This window comes from Seriola dumerili, unplaced genomic scaffold, assembly GCF_002260705.1.
Source record: "Seriola dumerili isolate Sdu_G_001 unplaced genomic scaffold, Sdu_1.0 BDQW01000025.1, whole genome shotgun sequence".
Taxonomy (NCBI): domain Eukaryota; kingdom Metazoa; phylum Chordata; class Actinopteri; order Carangiformes; family Carangidae; genus Seriola; species Seriola dumerili.
Window position 1 is genome coordinate 18145910 of NW_019174280.1, and position 21373 is coordinate 18167282.

The 21373-nt window shown below is 40.5% G+C and overlaps 1 protein-coding gene across 1 annotated transcript; it reads left to right on the plus strand.

The window, feature by feature from the left end:
* Positions 1 to 580: 580 nt before the first annotated feature.
* LOC111216443 (protein farnesyltransferase subunit beta-like) lies at positions 581 to 20195 on the plus strand. Its single transcript, XM_022737972.1, has 12 exons — positions 581 to 794; positions 1929 to 1993; positions 5309 to 5381; positions 6168 to 6259; positions 9075 to 9221; positions 11098 to 11181; positions 13263 to 13349; positions 13440 to 13569; positions 16404 to 16536; positions 16932 to 17043; positions 17199 to 17313; positions 19718 to 20195. The coding sequence occupies exons 1-12, from the start codon at positions 696 to 698 to the stop codon at positions 19877 to 19879; spliced, it is 1299 nt and encodes a 432-aa protein (XP_022593693.1). The 5' UTR covers positions 581 to 695; the 3' UTR covers positions 19880 to 20195.
* Positions 20196 to 21373: the final 1178 nt, after the last annotated feature.

Here is a 21373-nt window from a genome sequence, read left to right on the forward strand (position 1 = left end):
TTACGTGGTGCATTTTCCTAAATAGATATTAATATTTGATATTAAATATTTGACTCATAAGATTACCTCAAAAAAGGCAGGGGCAATGCCATTTAGGAGTACTGGTTGGTTTCTGGATCTCTGCATCTGCAGTTTATGGGAACGTAAAAACAACGGGGGTCCATTGGCAAATTTTGCATTGCAACCACCAAACAGGTTGATTAGGACATTAATGGGGATTAAGGTTTTTATCTTAAACGTTTTCGAGTGTTTATTTTGAAGGGTAAAAGGTTTCATGTTCGGTACTTTTTTGCTTATGTGTGGCTGACTTGACTTCAAATAATACGCGCGGTTGCATTGCTTCTTTCGACGTCAATATGCAAACACCAACGAGAGAATAGGGAAAAAATAAAACTTAACGTAAATAACGTAAATAACGCACACACTGACTCGTAAATGTTAGACTAAAACTGATATATGAACACTTTTACGAGAGGTTCTATACGTATTTGTGTGTGTGCCGTTTTTCGCACTACAGTGAATGACAGAGGTTTGTTCCTTTGAAGACGCCGTAGCGAGTGTGCGCTTAGTTTCCGCACACTCCAACCTCGGCAGGAAGTGAGCGGAGTCTAGTGAAAGTGAGCGAACTATCAAAACAAACTAGGAGCACTCCTCAGCCCCAGCTTCACTACAGATAACTGTTTTCTAGCATCACCATGGACGGTGTACCGACGCCCCTGCGGTGCTTCAGTGAGTGCCACTCCGCGGAGATGTTCGTGGATGACGGGGTGGAGACAGTGACTTCAGTGGAGCAGGTGAGCTTCGTTAGCTAACGTGGCTAATGCTAACGCCCGTTAGGATTGACTTTTTCACTCTGGATGGAAAGTGTGACAGAGAATCAGCTGTCACACGCGCATTATTTATTTATTTATTTTACCCATGAATTGATCTGTAGATTAGAAAAATTATCATTCGTGGTCATTAGCTCGCCGTCTTTTAGCCAGCAATCGCGAGCTTTTAGGTAGCTAGCATTGTACCTTAATGGGATTAAGTTTGAATTACTTATCTGTTAGTACGGTAGGACGCAAAAGGGGTGGGAGACAACATACAATAAGTTACACCAGGTGCATGATAGATCACTAGATCATAAATAATGTTGATGCTTTTTATTTTTAAAATCAACTGTATTACTGCTAAAACTGCGTCTAAGGATTGTTTTTATTCTCGATAACTCTGCAGAATAATTACTCAATCAATCGATTAGTTGTTCTATCAATAAAATGTAACAACCCCCCCTAAACAGATGCCTTCAGATGTCTTTTTTTGTCAGATTCTGGTAACAGTAAGGCATGACAAAGCGTACGTTTGTGAAGCTTAAATCACCATATGTTTGGCATGTTTACCTGTAAAATGACTGAAATGATCAGTTGACAATTAATTTTCCAGGGACTGATTAATCGGCGGACATTTTCTCCCAGATCAATCAAAGTTTAAAATCTAAATTATTTGGTGTTATTAGGTGTAATAAGTGTATTGTTAGTAGTAAGCCACTGCACCCTTTCTCTTGGTATCACCCTTTTTATATCAAGTATAAGCTTATCATACTACAGAAAGCCTCTTCCCATGGCCTTTTTTTATTGAATATTTTTTAAGTCCTTGAGGATGCTTCCAGAAAATATATCATGTAGTGTTTGGATCACTCCCATGATAAATTGTGTTTTTTTTGGGTTTGGTCCCTCACAGGAACTGTTGATAGAAAATACTGCAATTTTTGTATTTTTAAGTCTGATACTGCAGTTTATGAACAAACCATACTTCTGCTCTGCTTTCAGCTAATAATAATGACTAGCTGATGAAAGGCTGAATTTATTATTGGTATTCTTAAGCTCCTGCCGTTCTTCATAATGTCTGTTTACCTTCATCTTTCCTGCCCTTTCTTTTTTCTATAGAAAAAAGTGGAATGCAGCATTGAAGAAGTCATCAGCGTTTACAAGCAAATACACAGCTTACCACAGTGAGTATTCACAGTGTCAACATGCTGTAGACAATCTGTGCTGCTGCAGCTCATGAGCAGTTTCTTTAACAGCGAGTTCTGTCAAACAGAAGCTCAGACAGCAACTGAGGTCGGAGAGTTTTGTCATTGACAGTGCTTTTTTTCCCCATGATTTTCTGTGGTCTTTACGCACAGAATTTTCTGAAATTCATGTTCCTTACTGTGAGTTTCAGACTTGTAAAGTGCATGAGCTACATGATCAACTCGCTCACTTTGGAGACTATTTTTTAACCAGAATATGTGTTGTTGGGCTGTTTCATTAGGTCTGTTGTTTTCATATCCATGGTTGTAACGATGTTTGGCACTGCTTAGTAGTTACTATCATTCACCTCAGATCTGACAAGAAAATTGCCTCCTGGAAATACTCCCTCAGAAAAACTCTGTCCTGCAGACATTATTGTTTCATCCCAGTGTTTTTGTCTCAGCTGTCAAAAGACAACAAAATGTAAACTGCAGTCAATTGGCTATAAATGACACCATTGTTACTGGCATAAGTTATTTTTATATCCTAAATATTAAGACTAAATTACTCAAATATTGTATTTTTTCAATGCACTTTGAGGATATCACAAGCACATCACCTACACCTATTATTTTCACTAAATGTTGTTAAGTTTTTTCCTTAAGAGAGGTGGATCTGTCCTGTTTATGTGTAAGAAAGAGAAAATGAAGTTGCTTTGTGTTTGCTTCAGACATGTGACTCTGTTAGGTCTATATATATATATATATACACACACACACACACATGAAATTACACTAAATTGGCCTGACCCCAATTCAGTACATCATAAAAGCCTTTATATGATGTAGGGTATAAAATGAAGTATACAGAACTACATATTTTCAAACCCAAAAGGTGATAAATTGGTCAGATAGCATGAATCCATAGTAACGATGATCGTCTGTTCATGGGGCTTTCATGATGAATAGCTATTATTAAACATTTCCAAGAACGCTGCTGATTGGCTGTGGCTTTTTTTTTTCTTTTTCTTTATCACAAACTCCTGCTGTTTGCCAGTAGACATGGCTGCATGGAGATGTATGATGGCTATTATCTAAATGATGCACTGATCAGCCCACATACTTTGCTCCTGCTATCAGCTGTCATCAGTCCTCTTTTAATGGGATGACTCATCCTATTTCTATGACAACTGCTTGGACCTGAATGTCGCCGGCACTGTGCTGCCAGTGGGGAAATGTTAGTCACTGCATCGTACGATAAGAAAATTAACGGTGTTAATCAGTGGAAGTCATGTGTTTAGTAGTGATGGTTTGTTTTATGTGGGGTGGCCTGGTCTTTGGGTCAAAAAGGTTAGCTTTCAACGTTTGGTTAGAAGTTAAAATGAGTCTTGAGGTTATTTACAGTCATGAAAGGAAAGAATCCGGGCTGTGGTTATTTTCTTCTCTTCTTACCATAATTTTAGCAGTTTAATCAGAAACGCTACTTATCTGTAGTTTTTTTGTTTTTTTTTAAGTTGATACTGAGATGTAGTATTTTTCAATCCGTATCTGCCCAGGTTAATCTTTGCCAACGTACCCACTGAATCACCTGGTTCATTTTTTCTCTTGTTTATTTGTCAGCGGTGAGTGAGAAAAAAAGATCCATACAGAATTCACAAATATTTTAGAAAGGGCAAGCTCTTATAGAATTTATTTTTTGCCTTTAAATAATAGCGACAGCCCACTTAAACACAATGACATTTCAAACTCTGCCTTCACACATGCTGGTGAAGGCAGCATTTAAGTTCACTGTTGCTATTAATAAAAATGCAAGAAGAAAATTTCTACGACGGGCTGCAGCCAGGATTTTAGAAATCCTGAGGTCAGAACTGAAACTTCCTCCACACTCCCGTGAGAGATGTTTGACAAGAATCTAAGAAAACATATTCGTTCAACTGCAAAGTTGTATTTTCTTACCTAATCGGCTAAATATTGACAGTCAAACTAATATGAGACAAATTCGGTTTTTAAAGCTGATAGTGCAGCTGATTAATGTGAGTAGAAATGGTAAGATATCCGTAACCTTTATTGTTAAGTCTTGAACATCAGAGTATTGGTTCTCATTTTCCTTTCAGATGTGTGCTCTGCGCGACTCGACACTGAGATTATAGGTTTAATTTACTTGCACAGCCCCGTCTGCCCTCAGCATTTACACAGTTGAGTTGAATCCTCATCTGATGCGCATAACTGTGGTGGGTGGACCGGCTTTTAGCTGCTTAGCGCTGGCCCTGCGCTCCCCCTCTGATTGTTGTTGTGCTTCAGAATTGCTGCTGTGAAGCCATGGCCAGCGATCTGTGACTAACCCTGTGTAGGTAGAGTGTAATTACAATCGTCGTAGCGAGCACTGTGTGAAAAGGGCAGGCAGCAGCAAATAGGCCTGGGTGGGTGGTTGGTGAGGGGGTAAGGGAGTCAGCTGTCTTTGACTTGTTGACACACATACACGTGTCTGTGTATAGAGCTACAGATGCAGATGAAAGTTGCAGGGGTGTTCCTGTGGTGCAAACACGCACACTGACATTAAGTTGATGGAAGGGAAGGGCACGTGACCCTTTTGTTCAGGAATGTGAAGACACGGAGCCGTCGCTGTAATTGGCAGTTTCTTTTTTGCATACCTATCAATAAACATAGAGCACATTCATGCACGCCGACCTACATGGGTATTATACTGTGTATAGCTTGTTCTACGTACACGACACTCTGCTCCACAGACTTAGTATCTGTATACAGCTGTTTATCTACGGTGTAGCAATAGACACACAAAAACAAACAATGCACAAAACAATGATACAATAACTTGTCTCCCTGTTTTGTTCACCTGGACTTCCTGTTTCTTTTTCTTTTATGCTCATAATAAGGACAGCACTGAGTATTCTCCCAGTTGAACTTGAATAACAGTTTTTTGTGTTTTGTGAAAAAAAAAAAAATACAGACATACATTTGTATTGATGAAAATGAAAAATGAAAATAAAGAGCCTTATATAAATGTGTATGTGATACAGTGTATGATTGCAATGAATGGACAGATTGTTTGAAATATAAAACCTTTTTTGCAGTTACATGTGATATTCAAAATAGCAAAAACAATTGTACCTCTGTATCAGCTGACCTTCCTATAGTTAACATGTGTCTGTGGCCGAGAATATCATTTCTACAAAGGGAGCGAGTTGAGCCTCTTCTTGCAGCTGTTTCTCAGATGTCTCTAAGGCATCTTCTGTTACAGTCTACCTTCTGCGTGTTTTTGTGATTGATCTTTCTGTTTCTGTTTTTCTTCCTCAGGCCAACGTTGTTGCGGGAACAACACTACCAATATCTCAAGAAGGGCTTACGTCAATTATCAGACACTTATGAGGTAAGGTATCTCTCATGCAAGCAAACAAAGAACACATGGTGAAACAGCTGTTGTGGACATTCTGGATAACTCTGATGACACATACAGCCCAGTTCTCTCCTTCAAGCTAAGCTTCTACCAAAGTTCACCCAGAGGTTGCATTAGTTCCAGTGTGTCAGTAGTAACCTGGGCTGACCTGAAGGACAGTAACACTCACTGCCTCTGGATAGGTGCCTGATTGGCTCTCTCTGCTTTAAATAGAAGTACCATTGTATTCACTTTTCAAAAAATATGCTTGCCTACTCTTGGGAAGGTCACTTCTTTGTGTGTGAACTATTCTCTACTCTCACCACAAAAGAGAGAGAGAAAAGAATTTGTTGCTCTCCCCACCTCCAGCTCAGACTCGGATTGATTTGAGTGAAACCCCGACTGACAGCACAATGTGTTCGCAGTGCTGTGACAGTGTATTTATATGTTTAACTAAACATTACCCGAGTCATGCTAATATGTAATAAAAACACTACAAAAGACATCACAGCACTGTATTATTTGTGTCATAAAAAATTAAACATGAAAATAAGTGGTGTGATATTTTCCCATGTGTCTCGGCTCTTATCATCTTCCTCCCGGGCCTCTCCTCTGTGCGTCTGGCTGACTTGTTTTCCCTTGTCTCTGCCTCTGACTGACTGATCTCACTATCTCGTTTATTGCTATAATTGGTCATCTGATGCCCATCTGATCATGTGATGTGTGTGTGCGTGTGTGCATGTGTGCGTGTGTGTGTGGTGTCTGTCCCTGTGCAAGTAGTGTCTGGATGCTAGCAGACCGTGGCTTTGCTTCTGGATTCTTCACAGTCTGGAGCTACTAGAGGAGCCCATTCCCTCTGCTGTCGCCTCAGAGTGAGTCACACACACACATGCACACGCACACACACACACACACAGAGCAAGAGAGTCATACTCTACAACTAAACTACTACCAAGGGGCAAAAATCAGCCAAATAAAGCCTGTGCACTGCCAAATACTTTTTATTATTTATTACCATTGCATAGTTCTCATAATTACTAAATGCTGCTAAAAAGCCAAATACAAAATGAACAGCAGCAGCTACACCTAAACTGTCTTTGCAACAATAGGTTCTTTATGACTTTATGTTTTGGCTCGTTTTCATGCTGCAGAATGAAGCGACGACCAATCAGATGTCCTCCTGATGATGTTGCATGACGGATGAGAATCTAAACATTTAAAGACCTTAAAACCTTTACACAGTGCTGTATTAAGAGAGTTAATTTACAACATGGCCCTAATATGTTTAAACATGCTCATGAAACTTGTAAAAGCTAACAGTAGATTGTTAAAACCAAAACCACATCAATGCAAAAAAACAGATGAATATTACCTGTCATATAATATTACCTTATCCCATAAAAAGCTCTGACCTGACCAATGATCAAAGTCCCTCTTACTTATCTCAACCTCATATTTCATGGAAGACTCTTCCACAGTGCAACAGCGGTGTGAAAAAAGAGCTTGGCCTGTTTGTACTCTTTAATTCTTCCACTTGTAGTTTCCATGATTAACTGTAACAAGTAGTAGTCTTAATTTTCCACTGTAATCAAACACTCAGAGTAATTTATAGTCACAGTGTTGATGTGAGAAGCTTGGAAATGAACATTTTTCCTCAAATGATCATGACTGGTAGTTGTGACAGAAGTGGGCAGAATAAGCAGGTGTGTTATTTGAGAGATGTTATGCAGCCATGACCTCAAACAGTGTTGCTGTTATTGCCACCAAAATGTCACTTGATTAAATTATTGCCAGTTGAAAGTAACACTCTGCAAACCCTGAAGTGAGTGCCGATACCAGGCTGCCAACCCACACTCTCATTATTACTGTGAGGCGAGCCAGCACACCGGCTGGCGCTGCCCAGCGCCAATGTGATGCCCTCGTGCTCACACACACACACAAACACACAGGCCCTGTTCAGGGCTTTATAACAATGCAACCTACAACAGATTGCTTCCTCAGTCCCATGAAATGTACACTGTTCTCAGGTCAGCACTGGCACCAGACCGGTTGGCCAAAGTTGATGTAGGTTTCCCTTCCAACTCACTTGGCTCAAGGCATGCTCGCAGTTTTGTGATTTGTCTCCATGGTGGAGGATGAAGAGGACATTTGTCAGAAAAGCAGCTCGGTGCACGGAGGCTGGAAAGAAAGGAAGCTGTGGTTAAGACGGGCCGCTCTCAGCGCCACGTCAGCGAAAGGGAACGAACCCAGTGTTGCTCGTTTCATAGTCTGTTGTGGCTCTGCAGGCCCGAGACGCGGAGCGTGAGCTCTGATGAGCTGATGCGTTGAGACAGTGTTGTTTGTGTGTAAGACTAGTGGTTTGTCCGATTACTGGTAATGAAAGAAATGTGTTTCATTGTGCGTTTGTGTTTTGAATTTGGAGATAAAGTTAATGGGAAATGCATTGTCATTGTCAGACTCATCTGCCTTCATGCACAGTTAGACACATTCACATGAGGGATGTGTCCAGTGCAACCTCTGCTAATCACTGAACAGCTCGACTGGAGGTCATTGGATATTTCTCATCTGTTACACTTTTAGTCTACATTGAAAAATAAGTTTAATGTTGACATAGTGAACTAAAATGTGCAGGATCTGTAACAAACTTATAACTGAGTGGGCCAGTCACATACCATTAATAACTCCTCCACTAACTATTAGGAACACCTGTTTATTTTTGCAATTATCCAACCAGCCAATCGTGTGGCAGCTGCGTAATGCCTAAAATCATGCAGATACAGGTCACTAGCTTCAGTTAACGTCAAACATCACATCAAACACCAGAAAGAGGAGGAAATGTGATCTGAGCGACTTTCATCGTGGCATGATTGTTGGTGGGAAAAGCAGTAGTCATCCAGTGAGCAGTGGTTCTGTGGACGGACACGCCTTCTTGATGAGAGAGGTCAGAGGTAGAATAGTCAGACTGGTGGGAGCTGACAGAAAGGCCACGGTAACTCAGATAACCACTCCTTACAACTGTGGTGAGCAGAAAGGCATCTCCGAATGCACACGTCAAACCTTGAGGCAGATGGGCTACAACAACAGAGGACCACGTCAGGTTCCACTCCTGTCGGCCAAGAACAGAAATTCCAAGGCTGCAGTGGAAAACAGGTTCACCAAAACCGGACTGGAAAAATGAAGCCTGTTCTGATGAATCCGGTCAGAATTTGGAGTCAACAGCTTGAATCCATCAACCCGACTCGCCTTGTGTCAACAGTCCAGGCTAGTGGTGTTTGTGTAACAGTGTGAGGATTATTTTCTTGGCACAGTTTTGGCCCCTTAATACCAATCAATCATGGTTTGAATGCAACAGTCTATCTGAGTATTGCTGCTGACCAAGTGCTTTCCTTCATGGCCACAGTTTACCGTCTTCTAATGGCTACTTCCAGCATGATAAATACAAACTGTTTTCATTAGTGTTCTCTAATAGATGCTCTCATCTGTCAATAAAACTGTGTGATGCACAACTTCCCACTACATTCAAACCCACTTGTAATTGTTTTGATAATAATAATAAAAAAACAAAAATGCATGCTGATGGTTTTTACATGTTTACATTATCAAGCCATACATCTCCATTGGTCTGGCTTACATAATTAGTGCAGGTGTAATGATGAAGTTCCTTAACTTCTGCTCTTGTCTCTGCAGCGTGTGTCAGTTCCTGGCTCGTTGTCAGAGCCCAACAGGGGGTTTTGCTGGGGGACCAGGACAGCACGCCCACCTCGCACCCACCTATGCTGCCGTCAACGCTCTCTGTATCATAGGCACAGAAGAGGCCTATAATGTTATAGACAGGTACTGTCCCAATCACACAACCACAACACACCGTTAAAGAGCGTAGAGACTAGAGCGTAGACAGACTTATTAATGCAGTTGAATGTTTTTTCATATTGAGTTTTTTTTTGTCTGTTTTAATGCTGCACTATTTAATATTTCATGTTAAAATGAATCCTCAAGTCAAGTAACAAATGTGGATCAAAGCAGAGAAAAAGCACGGTGTTCCCACATTAATTTTAAGTATTGAGTATGTGCATAGAAAAGACTTAAAAAAGCTGAGTTCAACACATATTTAGAAGAGGACACATACTGTATATCTGATGCCAAACATCTCAACAAAATTCATGCTCTACATCAAAGCTGCTGTCAGCAATACTTCAGCTTTCCTAACCTCTAGAGTTTTGGGGATCGTAAGACTCAAACAAAATCACTTCAGATGCCCAGATCAGCAATTTGTCATAGTGACTTCACCGGAGAGATACAACTCAGAGATGCACCATGTGCTATAAATAGTGCAATATACACAACACTGTATCAAATGGCCTTAAGGTATCACAATGTGTTTGTGCTGAAATCTCATGCAGTCTGAAAAAAAGGGCCGATTATTCAGGTTATAAAATAACTAACTAACTTTGTTTTTCATTTACAGTCCAGGCCATTAGTATTTGGACACTTACACATTTTTTTGAGTTTCGGCACATTCAGTTAGAAATAAAATAATGGATATTACATTAAAGTACCAAGTCTCAATTTTAATGAGTAGGTTTACATCAACATAGAAAGTGAACTGTGTGGGAGATTTTAACACTTAGTGACCAAATTGCAAGGTTGAGATGCAGTTGTCTGTCTACATGAGGACTAAAGAGGAGACCATGCAAGTGAAGAAGATCATAATGTCTCTCAGAGAGATGTCATATGTTGTTGGTTTGCCAAAATCAACAGTTGGGTCTAAACAAGCAGGTGGAGAGGAAAACTAGTCGGCTTTCAGATGAAAATCATTTGCATGGTGACGAAAAGGCCTTTTATGACTAAGCAGAAAGTCGAGGTGTAGACATACGTGTTTCTGTCGACTTCACCACAAGATGCAAACCCCTGATAAAGCGTCAGAAACAGAAAGTAATAGGCTGCAGTTTGCAAAACAAAACAAAAAAACTTATTCCAATTACTTTTGAAGCCCTAAACTAAGTCTCAAAAGGGGCTTTATCTCCCACACAGTTCTTTCTATGCTGATGTAAACATGCTCAAATTAAAGCTGAGAAATGGCACTTTAATGTCGTATCCATTATTTTATTTCAAATTGAATGTCTATCTGTCCAAATACTTACAGTCTGGACTGTATACTGATTATTGATGGCAAAAAATGTCATGAAAACCATACTCACATTACTGAGCTTTTAATTAGTATCTGTATAAATGTGTTAGAAATTCATTTATTAATTGACTCATTCAAGTCCTCCTCAGTGTAATTATATTTTTTTGCAGTGCTACATCATAATAACTGTGACCTTTTTACGGTTGTAGGAGAACATAACAGAAATCTCTTTAAGATGCTATTTACACAGAAGCTAATTATAACCATTTGCATTGCAGAGGCAGTGTTTACACGACCTTTTACCCCTCATTTTCTCTGCATTTCTAACTGCGTAACTGGCAGCGGTGAAGCTACTAATGTCCCCGCTCGTGATTCCTGTTTCCTTGATGTGAGGCAGCCTCAGACAGCAGGTGTTAACTTTGGATTAGTGCTTTATTAAATTGTCTCTTGTTCTCACCATATATCTCCTCCTCCTCTTTCCAATCCCCTCCCCTCTCTCTCTCTCTCTCTCTCTCTCTCTCTCTCTCTCTCTCTCTCTCTCTCTCTCTCTCTCTCTGTCTCCTGTGCTGACCCTCTCTCCAGGGAGAAGCTGCTAGATTTCCTATGGTCAGTGAAGCAGCCAGATGGCTCGTTTGTGATGCACGTCGGAGGCGAGGTGGACGTCAGGTGAGAACCCAGAAGATAACACTACCTCCGCCACCCTCCAGCTTCCGTTCTCTTCCCTCTTTTTTTCATGGCTTTTCACTGTTCAGTGGTTGGTTGCTTTATCGTCACGACACAGACAGATCCAAGAGGATGAAAAACACACAGAACTAAGACGTTATTTATCAAAAACATTTTGTCATTATGGTGCATTGTTGTACTACAGTCAAAAATATTTTTACAGCTAAATTTGCACGCTGAGTCTGAAATAAGTAGGACATTTATTTTAAAAGTACATCGTCTTTTCTTTTTCTATCCCCCTGCATTTTTTAATGCTCTTTTGTTCCTCTTGGTGTTGATAGAAAAGAGGAGAAATACCCACATCTCACTTGCGTAAGAGTGGATTTATGTTATTTGAGTTATTTTGTGTGTGTGTGTGTGTGTGTGTGTGTGTGTGTGTGTGTGTGTGTGTGTGTGTGTGTGTGTGTGTCTCTCCTCTCTTTGAGTCTGCTTTGTGGGCCAGTGGGTTTTTAATAAGCAGCTTTGAGGTATCGTCTTCTGTTGCAACAAAGAACATCAGCAGTCAAACTTACTTCCTCAGTCTCTGAGGCGTCTCTTATCTGTTGCCAACCAATTAATGTTCTGCTGTCATTATGTATTATTCAGCTCTTTGCTTATCAGCCGCCGCCCTGTCAAAATCATGCATCTCCAACTTTTCATAAACTAAGAAACACAGCCTTGTTTTACCTTTAACTCGTGAGCTAATCCTCTGGGTTTGAAAGGGTTTTATTTGCCTGAGAAGCTCCAGAGTGTTTTATTGTTTTGTTTTTAATACATGTACCAGAGGCTGCCGTGGAAAGAAATATTGATACTGAGTGGATTGTCCTGGTGAAATTAAGTAAACTAATCCTGCAGTTACATGGTTTTCGCTGGGAAGCAACCAATAAGAAAACCCACTTTCCATTAAAGACTGGCAATATTCTGTATTTTTATTATTGTCAACAAATCCCATGAAAAGACCAAAAGCAACAATAAATGAATCCTATTAAGAAGATAAATCGTATTATTAAGCTTTAAAACATATGTCACGTTTCGTTGTACTGACGAACACTGTGGTACATACAGCATCCTGCAGCTGTAAATACTCAGCAGAGCAATCAATATGTATTAATCCACAGCTGAGAATAGTCCCCAGCAAATGCACAATTTCCTCCTGCTTCAGTAATGGTAAACTAGTGGCCACTGTTTTGTGAAGCTACTGAGCCTTTTTTAAAAAAAAAAAATGAAACTATTTATATGTAACCTGTTTTAAAGATTTACACCCGAGAGAAAAAAACACATTGGCTTTGTCTCTTTATAAGAAAAACAGCAGCCTTATCTTTCAACTTTCAACATACAGCATGTATAGATATGCTCTACCAGAGGTGGTGATGTTGACTCACTAGCAATGCTGCCATTTTCTAAAGGAGAAAACGTGTTTACATTTATGTGTTTGCTGTTGTCCACGAAAATCCTCCGCAGAGACCGAAACCAGCACTGAATCTTTCCTGTTACCAAATCTGAAAGTCAGCTAATATGACTAATGCAGTTTATTTTGGAAGCTCTAACACTCTGGGATGACTGGTGTTTTTTTTTCATATTGGAGTAGTTCTGTGTTGGGCAGACATCACTGAGCAGACAGACATCTCACCCAAATACAACAATGTCTTTTTAACAGCTTCTGGATGACGGTGGAGGAATAAACTCTGCTCTGCTTGTTCGTTGGATACATCCAGTGTTGCTCGTGGTCTCTTCAAGCCTTTTGTTAATATTCATAAAGAGATCAATTAGCATCAGCCTTGAGTTCTTGATAAGTTATTCATTTCAAAAGCTTTTCAGCCTCCTGACAGCAGAGAAAATAAAACGTGTCGAAGCTGAGATGAGTTGACAATGTAACAGGTGAACACAAAAAGCAAAATGGATGTTTATGCTCGGTGTTGCTGGTGGTCTAAAAATACAGTGCTGTGGACGATAATGTGACAGTGTGGGAGGAGCAGACTTCCTGCTCAGCCACGTCTCTCTTTGTTGATCTCTATCAACATGACTGTGTTTTTTTCCTTTCATAGGAGTGCGTACTGCGCAGCGTCTGTAGCGTCGCTCACAAACATCCTCACGTCTAAACTGTTTGAGGACACGACCAGCTGGATCCTCAGGTACAACAAACCACCAGGGAGGTTTATCGAAGACTGTTCTCTTCCTCTGTTTCCTCCATAATCGAGTTGTGTTTGCATTCTGTTGTCCAGGTGTCAGAACTGGGAGGGGGGTCTAAGTGGAGTGCCAGGTTTGGAGGCCCATGGGGGCTACACTTTCTGTGGCACAGCCGCCCTCGTCATCCTGGGCAAAGAACATATGTTGGATCTCAAAGCCTTGCTGGTGAGCAACCCCATATGATATCTGGAGATATTTGATGTTATTTAACAAAAAGAAGCATTAAAATGACATAAAACACCCCCCGCCCCAGAGTAACCTCATGGCCTATTTGGCCTGAGTCCTAAAAACAAAAAAGATGCGGCCAGTATAAGTCACAACAGAGCCTTTGTGCTAACGCTACATCCCTGTTCTAGGCTGCTGTGAGGAACCAAGCACAGACACATAGATGAGATAAAATAAGAATAAAATGTTATGACTCAGAGCGAGATTTTACTCAGCCAAATGACTGATAACGTCCATTACAGTGAAGCTCACAGCTTCGGTCTTTCTTGCTTGTTTTACATCGACTTCCGATGAGTTTCCTTTAGATGTGTATTCAGTAACATTTTCTGTCTCATGGAGCCTTTTAGAGATGGAGCTTTGAGCAGTACCTTGACATTATTTCATTTTACTTGTTTATGTGTGTAGCCACCGGGCTCTTGGCATATTGGAGGTCAAAGTTTGCATCAGTTTTCCTGCAGTGGCTTGTGATGTGACTATCAGGAGATCGTGATTAATCCGCTATAGGGAAATTCTCTCGTCATTTTCCCGCTTCCAGAGAAGTTAGAGATCAGAACGGCAGCCCTGGAGCTTTATGTAGTATGGGCAGCGCTGCGCTCGGAGACTCTGCAGCAGGGCAGATGCTTGCTGACACGAAGCTTAAGGTCATCCGGAAAAGAAAAGAGAGATAGTGTGTCACCAGTAGACCAGCCCGCAGCATTTTTAAAAAAAAAAATCTCTTATTGAAAGGAGAAACACGGCTCCTGTTCAGAGTCAGTTTGGTTTCTTTTAGCAACGTTTGCAGTAAATGTCAAGGCTCTGCGGCGCAACCGTCGTCCGACTGTCACCACCCTTTAGCACATATTCAAATTAGGTGTGCTAATAAAGTTACATTTGCATGAGACTGGTCAGAGCACGTGTTCCCCACACTCCATCAGGCTTGTACATCGTGCCTCCTTCTTTAAACAGCTCTGTGGTAACACTCCCAGCCAATGTCACAGGTGAACAAGAGCGTACCCTTCTGAGGTGTCCCGTGTCACTGCCCCTCCCCCTGAGACCTCCCCTCCCCAGCATATGGATTTGTGTCTCAGTGGTTTAACCTGAGCGTCGGTGGAGGTGGGGGTTGCCAGAGATGGTCTTTGGTGGTGCGGAAAAGGTTGTAAGTCGACACCAGATCGAGAATATCTACAGCAGCACGACTCACCTGCTGTATCTCCCCTCCCTAAGCTTCTCTAATGTGAGGATTTGCTGATTTTCTCTGTTTTATATCATTTACAAGATGAATATTTTCATGTTTTGTACTGTTGGTTGGACAAAACGAGCAATTTGAAGATGCCAGCTCAGACTCTGGAAATCAATCAATCAATCAAAACAATAATCAGCAGATTATCCAACAGTGAAGTGTATTGATGTTGGAAACATTTGGTTATTTATTCACGTTAATCTAATGATTAATAGACACGTCTGAAAACATCTGTTTGGAAACATCTGTCTTTACAGAGTCTAATAATCTCTGGTTCATAGTAGCACAGTGATAACGTTTTTCTTCCCAGCTGTATTAATATTTTTCATATTTTTGAAACAACGCAGTGTTGGAGTGGATATGAACAAAAATGTCTTTCATGTAGTTTGTCTTTACACCTAGTGATGTAGGATGAGTCACACTGCATAACAAAAACAGTTCCAGTTTCATCTCTGAGAGAATGAATTAATCATGTTGATGGAAACTCTCAGATTTATGAAGCCTGGTTATATATATATATATTCATATATATTTTTTTGCTCAGTATTAATGAAGTTTCACTTTCAGGAATGACTGTGAGCAGTGGAGAGATGAGCGCATATGTGCTTTGTTCTTCACTGTATGAATCCTAAAAACGACAGTTTGTAGTTACATGGTGCGATTGATATGATATGATGGTGTGTGTGTATGTATCAACACCAGCTGCTTCATTTGACTATGGGAACATGCACTGGCGCTGCAGAGGACAGTGTCGCATATTAACTGTCAGGTAAAGAGGAAGGGAAGCAACATGTTTCCCACAGTGCAGCCGGGCCAATGAATGAGCGGTCTGTCTAATTCAAATCAAACACAGACTGCAGTGAACTCAGCAGCAGCTAGCATGAGGCATTTATGATGTCGATTACACTGTGTGTAAAATGTGCGGAGGCCAGAGTGAAACTAAAACCAGCCTGTGATGCATGTTTACAAAGAGTGTTTCCTTTGTCCTTCATTTGAGCATACATATATCTACTTTGCAGAGCCTTGTGTTTGTACATACTGCATGTGGCTCAGCTACAGCGAGGCTGAATACCCTTGACCTCCTCCTCCTCTGTGTAACACTCTGTAGTGAAACACTGCGTTTTTCTCTGAAATAAATCCCTGAACTAAAGCTAATAAACTAAACGTCGTCGTCCTCCCTCGTCCGCAGACAGACCAGACCCCAGCTGGTATTAAAACCCAATATCCCATAATTACTCAATCTAAGCTGAGAAGACTGGTTGCGCACCAATTAGTGGTTTCCATGGCGACCATGCTGTAAAAAAAAATTCCTTCCCTTCTGTTTTTGAAAATATTCAAACACCGCTTTCCTTCAGCCCGTCTTCCACATCTCTGCCTCTGGTCCTGTGGGGGTCTCTGTCTGTCACTGGCGGTGTTCAGGGTGGATGTGATTACAATGAAAGTGAGATCAGAGTTTAACATCCTCATACTTTCAAAGGGACGCACATGCTGTGTTTTTTTTTTTTCTTCTTTTTTTGATTATATGAAATGTGTAGTTGTCGTGTGTCTTCCTCAGCGCTGGGTGGTCAGCAGGCAGATGCGATTCGAGGGAGGCTTCCAGGGCCGCTGTAATAAACTGGTGGACGGCTGCTACTCTTTCTGGCAGGCTGGACTCCTGCCTCTACTCCACAGAGCCTTATTCAAAGACGGTACTGTATCTCCGGTCATGTCACTGAGGGTAGACGATTAGTTTTTTTTTATCATGTTAGAAAAAGAAAATACTAAGAAGCTGTGTCGTTTTGACCAGTTATGGCGTTTTCTACTTTATAACCACATTATCAAGCGAATCATTACTGCTTTTTTCGCTGGAGGGTCAAATCAACATCTGCTGAAACATGACAAAACTGTGAAAACTTTTCTCCTCCGATGCCACAAAATCATCAACAAAATCTTGATTTCGGTCACAATTAGCCACAAAAATAACTCCTTGTAGGTCTTATTGCAAGTAATAAAGCTGTCAGAGCAGCACTGGATACACACAGTGTGTTATGTTTCTATGTATGACGTCATGAGTTTTGTGTTTGACTGAATTGTGTTTGTGCAGGAGAGTCGGAGCTGAGTCGGCAGTGGTGGATGTTTGAGCAGCAGGCCTTGCAGGAGTACATCCTCCTCTGCTGTCAGAACCCAACAGGGGGCCTTCTGGATAAGCCTGGCAAGTCAGTACCACACCATCTGGGCACACACACAAACTACGACACATAAAGGCTGGCATCAGCACATACACACACACACACACTCTACACTGTTAAACGTGATTCAGGCATATCACTTGTACGTCACCGTCCTGTATTGTGTCTTTGTGTGTGTCCAGATCCAGAGATTTTTACCACACGTGTTACTGCCTGAGCGGCCTCTCCATAGCACAGCACTTTGGAAACATGGACCTCCACCATGAGATGATCCTCGGCAGGGAGGAGAACAGATTGGTGAGGCTGCAGCAGGGACGGGGAAGAGGGAACGCATGAATGAGGGTGGATTAATTCAGAAATTTACTATTAGAAACAAACAGGACCCTGGTAACTGCTGAAGATGTATAACCTCTAGTCCAGTCAGTACAGTGGAGGCTCAATGATATTACATGAATATTGGTATATATTTTGGCCAGTATGCAAAAATGTATTACAGATATGCAGATGTAAGTGAATAAGAAACCTTTGGTTTAGATGAATTGTTTATGATACAGTGGTTTTTAACCTTTTTGGTTTTAGCTGATTTTAATCTGGATGTTATTTATTGTTGATAATTATATAATGATGAGCAGTGTTGCAATATTTTTGTCATACAATGTAAATGAATCCTACAATCGTGGCCATTAGACTGGCTTTCCCTTTTTTTCTTGTATTTTTTGCAGCAAGTTTGAATGTGTACCACGATTACTTTAAGTTAGACGTTTCACTTGCTGATCCATGATGTCCAACTGTCTGTTTCAACTTCTCTACTCACTTTCACCCTCGGTAATAGATTCATACCACTGTCGTGCCTGTCTGCTAAATATGAAACCACGGTCTGCAGATCAACCTCACGCCAAGCCTGTAGGACACAAATATTTGGAAATTTCTTAAAGAAAAAAAAAAAAAAAAATTAAAATTAGTTGAGCTGCTCCACAATCTCTCCATGTGGTTTATTAAACTCTGCTGCAAGTAAAGCTTCACAGCTGAACAGTCAGTCACGTGCAGAGTGGAGAACTTTTGCTAAAAATAATGTTTGTTTTTCAAATGCAGAGCAGCCTGCACTTCGCACAGATCTTTGCCACGTCTCTTTGATATCCAGATTCCAAAAACATGAGTGGTTCTCTAAATATATACAAGGAAAAGTGTTATCAGAATGTTTTTGTTTTTTTATTCCCAGTTTTATGCGTCATTATCGGCTCAAAAAGATCAGCATTAATCCGACTCCTTATAGTTATAATTTTACTGAATACCAAACAGCGTGATGTGATCAGCTGTGATGGTTTAATGCTGGAGTCTGCAGCAGTGATGTGCATCTACAGGTCCTTGAAAATGAAAAGGAAAATAATTTTTTTTAAATTTTTTTTTTGTTAATTAAATTAACTCAAGGCATTTCAAAAACTCCCATCAGCTGCTCATTTTTCCCTTGATGCACTTTTCATTTCTCCACCATGAATTAAACTATGGGCTTGTTATTTTTGCAGCGTGCAGAATGCAGTTTGGATTTAATTGCATTCACTTGCATCAAGAGAGCAAGACACTTTGTGTCTGCACATTAAACGCCTTAGATGTTCAGTTTAGTGGTCGGGGGGGGGATTACTTCCTGATCCAGGTTCATTTTGAGGCAAATCTAAAAATGAGAGTCACTGGCAGATGTTTGAGGTTGGGAGGGGTTGACAAGTAAAGCAATCGCAATAAGAAAAATGACGTGTGGTTACACTTCAAGATGTGAACAGCGTCGGCAGTGGTGTTGGTTTTATTTTCCTGTTTCCTGTGGTAATTACTGGCACTAACAGTCGGTTACAGTAAGCCTGCCCCCCACTCCACCCCCACCTCATGCATGCATACCAGCTCACACCAGTGACATTAATGCTTCATCTTAGCCTTGGTTTTGTTTTCATCACACGTCTAAAACTGGACATCATGCATCAGACTAGAATCCAGGTAAAATTTTAAACCTATAAATCTTCTGGGTGTGGACAACAAATCAGGAAAACATGTACAATTTAAACAATCCAGTATATGAGCCCTGCAACAAATACTGAGCGTTATTATATTCTCTCTTTTCTTGGAGAGAGGTGTTGATTCAACTCTGGACATTTCTGAGCTTGTGTTTTGTGGTGGTGTTGCATTAGATGATATTGTAATGTCTCATCCGCTCCCACAAACTACCAAAACAAAAGGAGGTGGTTTTACGAAGGTAGAATTTATCACAGGGCTGTCAGGATTTGTCTTACATTTACATTTTTATGTTTTTGTATTATTTTTTTTGTTCAGTATTTGTTTTGTTGTGTTGTTCTGTTTTAGACTTTATATGTCTTACATATTGTTTCTGTTGGTAGCCATGTTGTCTGCCTCCATGTATACAGAGAGGTGATAAAAAAGCATTCGATATTTTTGTTTTCATTCATTTGAAAGTAGTTAAAAATGCTGTTTTTTGATTCTCCTTTCACAGGCCAGTTTCATTCTCAGGATTTAAAGAAAAGTGTCCCTTGATAGTGGATGGTGTAATAACTGTATCGTCATTGTTAAGACATAGTGAAACTGTAATTACACTCACACCAGATTAGATAAAGTAGATGTGAAATTGGGCCAAAAATAGAGTAAATAGATGCTTTAAAAAAGTGTAACAAATTGTTTTTTCTTTTGTTCTGTCCTGTAGGCTCCAACTCATCCAGTTTACAACATCTGTCCAGAGAAAGTGGCTCAGGCCCTGCAGCACTTTCACCGGCTGCCTGTCCCCGAGGACACCAGGCCGGGCGTGTCCGCTGACGTCCGACTGTCAGACCCTGCCGCTCCCTCTGGATCAGCTGACCAGTCTTAGTTAGTCCTCAGCGGAGATGTCACTGCGTGTGAACCAGCCAACTCTGGGGAACGGACTCGAAGCCGCAAAACAGCAGCCAGGTCTGATGTGGACGAGCCCGAGAACCTGCAGGATGGTGGACCTTCAGTAGAAATGAGGGCTGGGAGTTTAGGAGGAGTTTGCCCCAATAAAGCTCAACAGTTGTGTGTGAGCAGCTTTGCATACAGCTGATTTTTTTGCTTGCAATGCCTATTGTTTTCATTCTCTGAAATAAAAGTGAAACGTTATATGGTTTCAGTATGACCAACGTTAATAAAACTTTATAGAGCGCTTTTTATATTGGTGTTATAAGATGCTTTATGACTTCTAAATATGTTGGTAAAATATTTCAGACAGAGCTTAAAAAACAGGCAGATGTAGCAGGTAAAACCAACAAACTGTTGTAGTTTAGTTTATAAGCACCTGTTGATTTCCAGAGAAGTTTCCTTGAAAGAGCCATTTAAATCATTTGACAGCCAACTCAGTAAATTAAATATGAACCATCCAAATGGTTAAAGCATTTTAACTACTTTCATATTGGTGTCTTGGGGCATGGGGGATTTCTTGCATCCAAAAGGAAGTACAAAAAAAAAAGAAATCCACAATCCCTAAATAAAGACAGCTTCACTATGTTCATTCTGTAAGTAGGTTGGCTACCGGCTGTTGCTCACAGATGAAAACATCAGATGGCCCAGTTTTTCCTCCTGGCCACACAGTTAAAAAAAAACTCCAGTGTAAGGGGAGAATCGTTACATAATGGGACATAGAAGTGCATTATGCCCTCAGTCTTATTCCAGCTACCTGCCAGCAACACTGGAAACCAGAAAAACCTGAAGTCATGTTTGACTAATCCACACCAGGACATCCAGTCCTCAAAACCTTTTCTGCAGCAGTTGAGGAAGTTAAGAGGGGAACGATTATTATAAAGTGAGAAGCCCATCATTAAATTTACTGCAGCAGATTTTAACCCTTTGGTCTGACAGCTAAAAAAAAAACACAGAGTGCATGTTAAAGGATAAAATAGTTTATTTTATAGTCTCATAGTAAAGGTAGGCCTCAACTTGCAAGACAATTGTTGGCAGTATGTACAACATACTTGTAATTTCCATGGAATGGAATCGGACAAACAAAGACCTATTACACTAATTATATCCTCCTAAATGGAAATAAAATGGAAACAATATACATACACACACGTTTCCTAGACACGCAAAAATGCTTCCTTTTTTCCTTGGGGGATTCAGCAACAATGATTTTTACTGTGTAAAGCACAACACATTGACAGGGACTTATTTCGCTTCCTTGTACTGCAAAAAGACGGGAGCTACCTTTTGACATTCAATACCTATTTTCATACCCTTAAGGAAAACTACAAGTGACAAATTGGCATTTTCCCATGACTTGTGAGATTACTACAAAATGCATAACATATTTTTGAACTTGAAAACATCCAATCAATGCTTTTTATAATATATA

Excerpts from the sequence above, each read along its gene's own strand:
- LOC111216443 (XM_022737972.1), top strand. The coding sequence starts at position 696 with ATGGACGGTGTACCGACGCCCCTGCGGTGCTTCAGTGAGTGCCACTCC. Across the intron at positions 5,382-6,167 it reads AATTATCAGACACTTATGAG|TGTCTGGATGCTAGCAGACC; the intron begins GTAAGGTATCTC and ends CTGTGCAAGTAG. Across the intron at positions 9,222-11,097 it reads GCCTATAATGTTATAGACAG|GGAGAAGCTGCTAGATTTCC; the intron begins GTACTGTCCCAA and ends CCCTCTCTCCAG.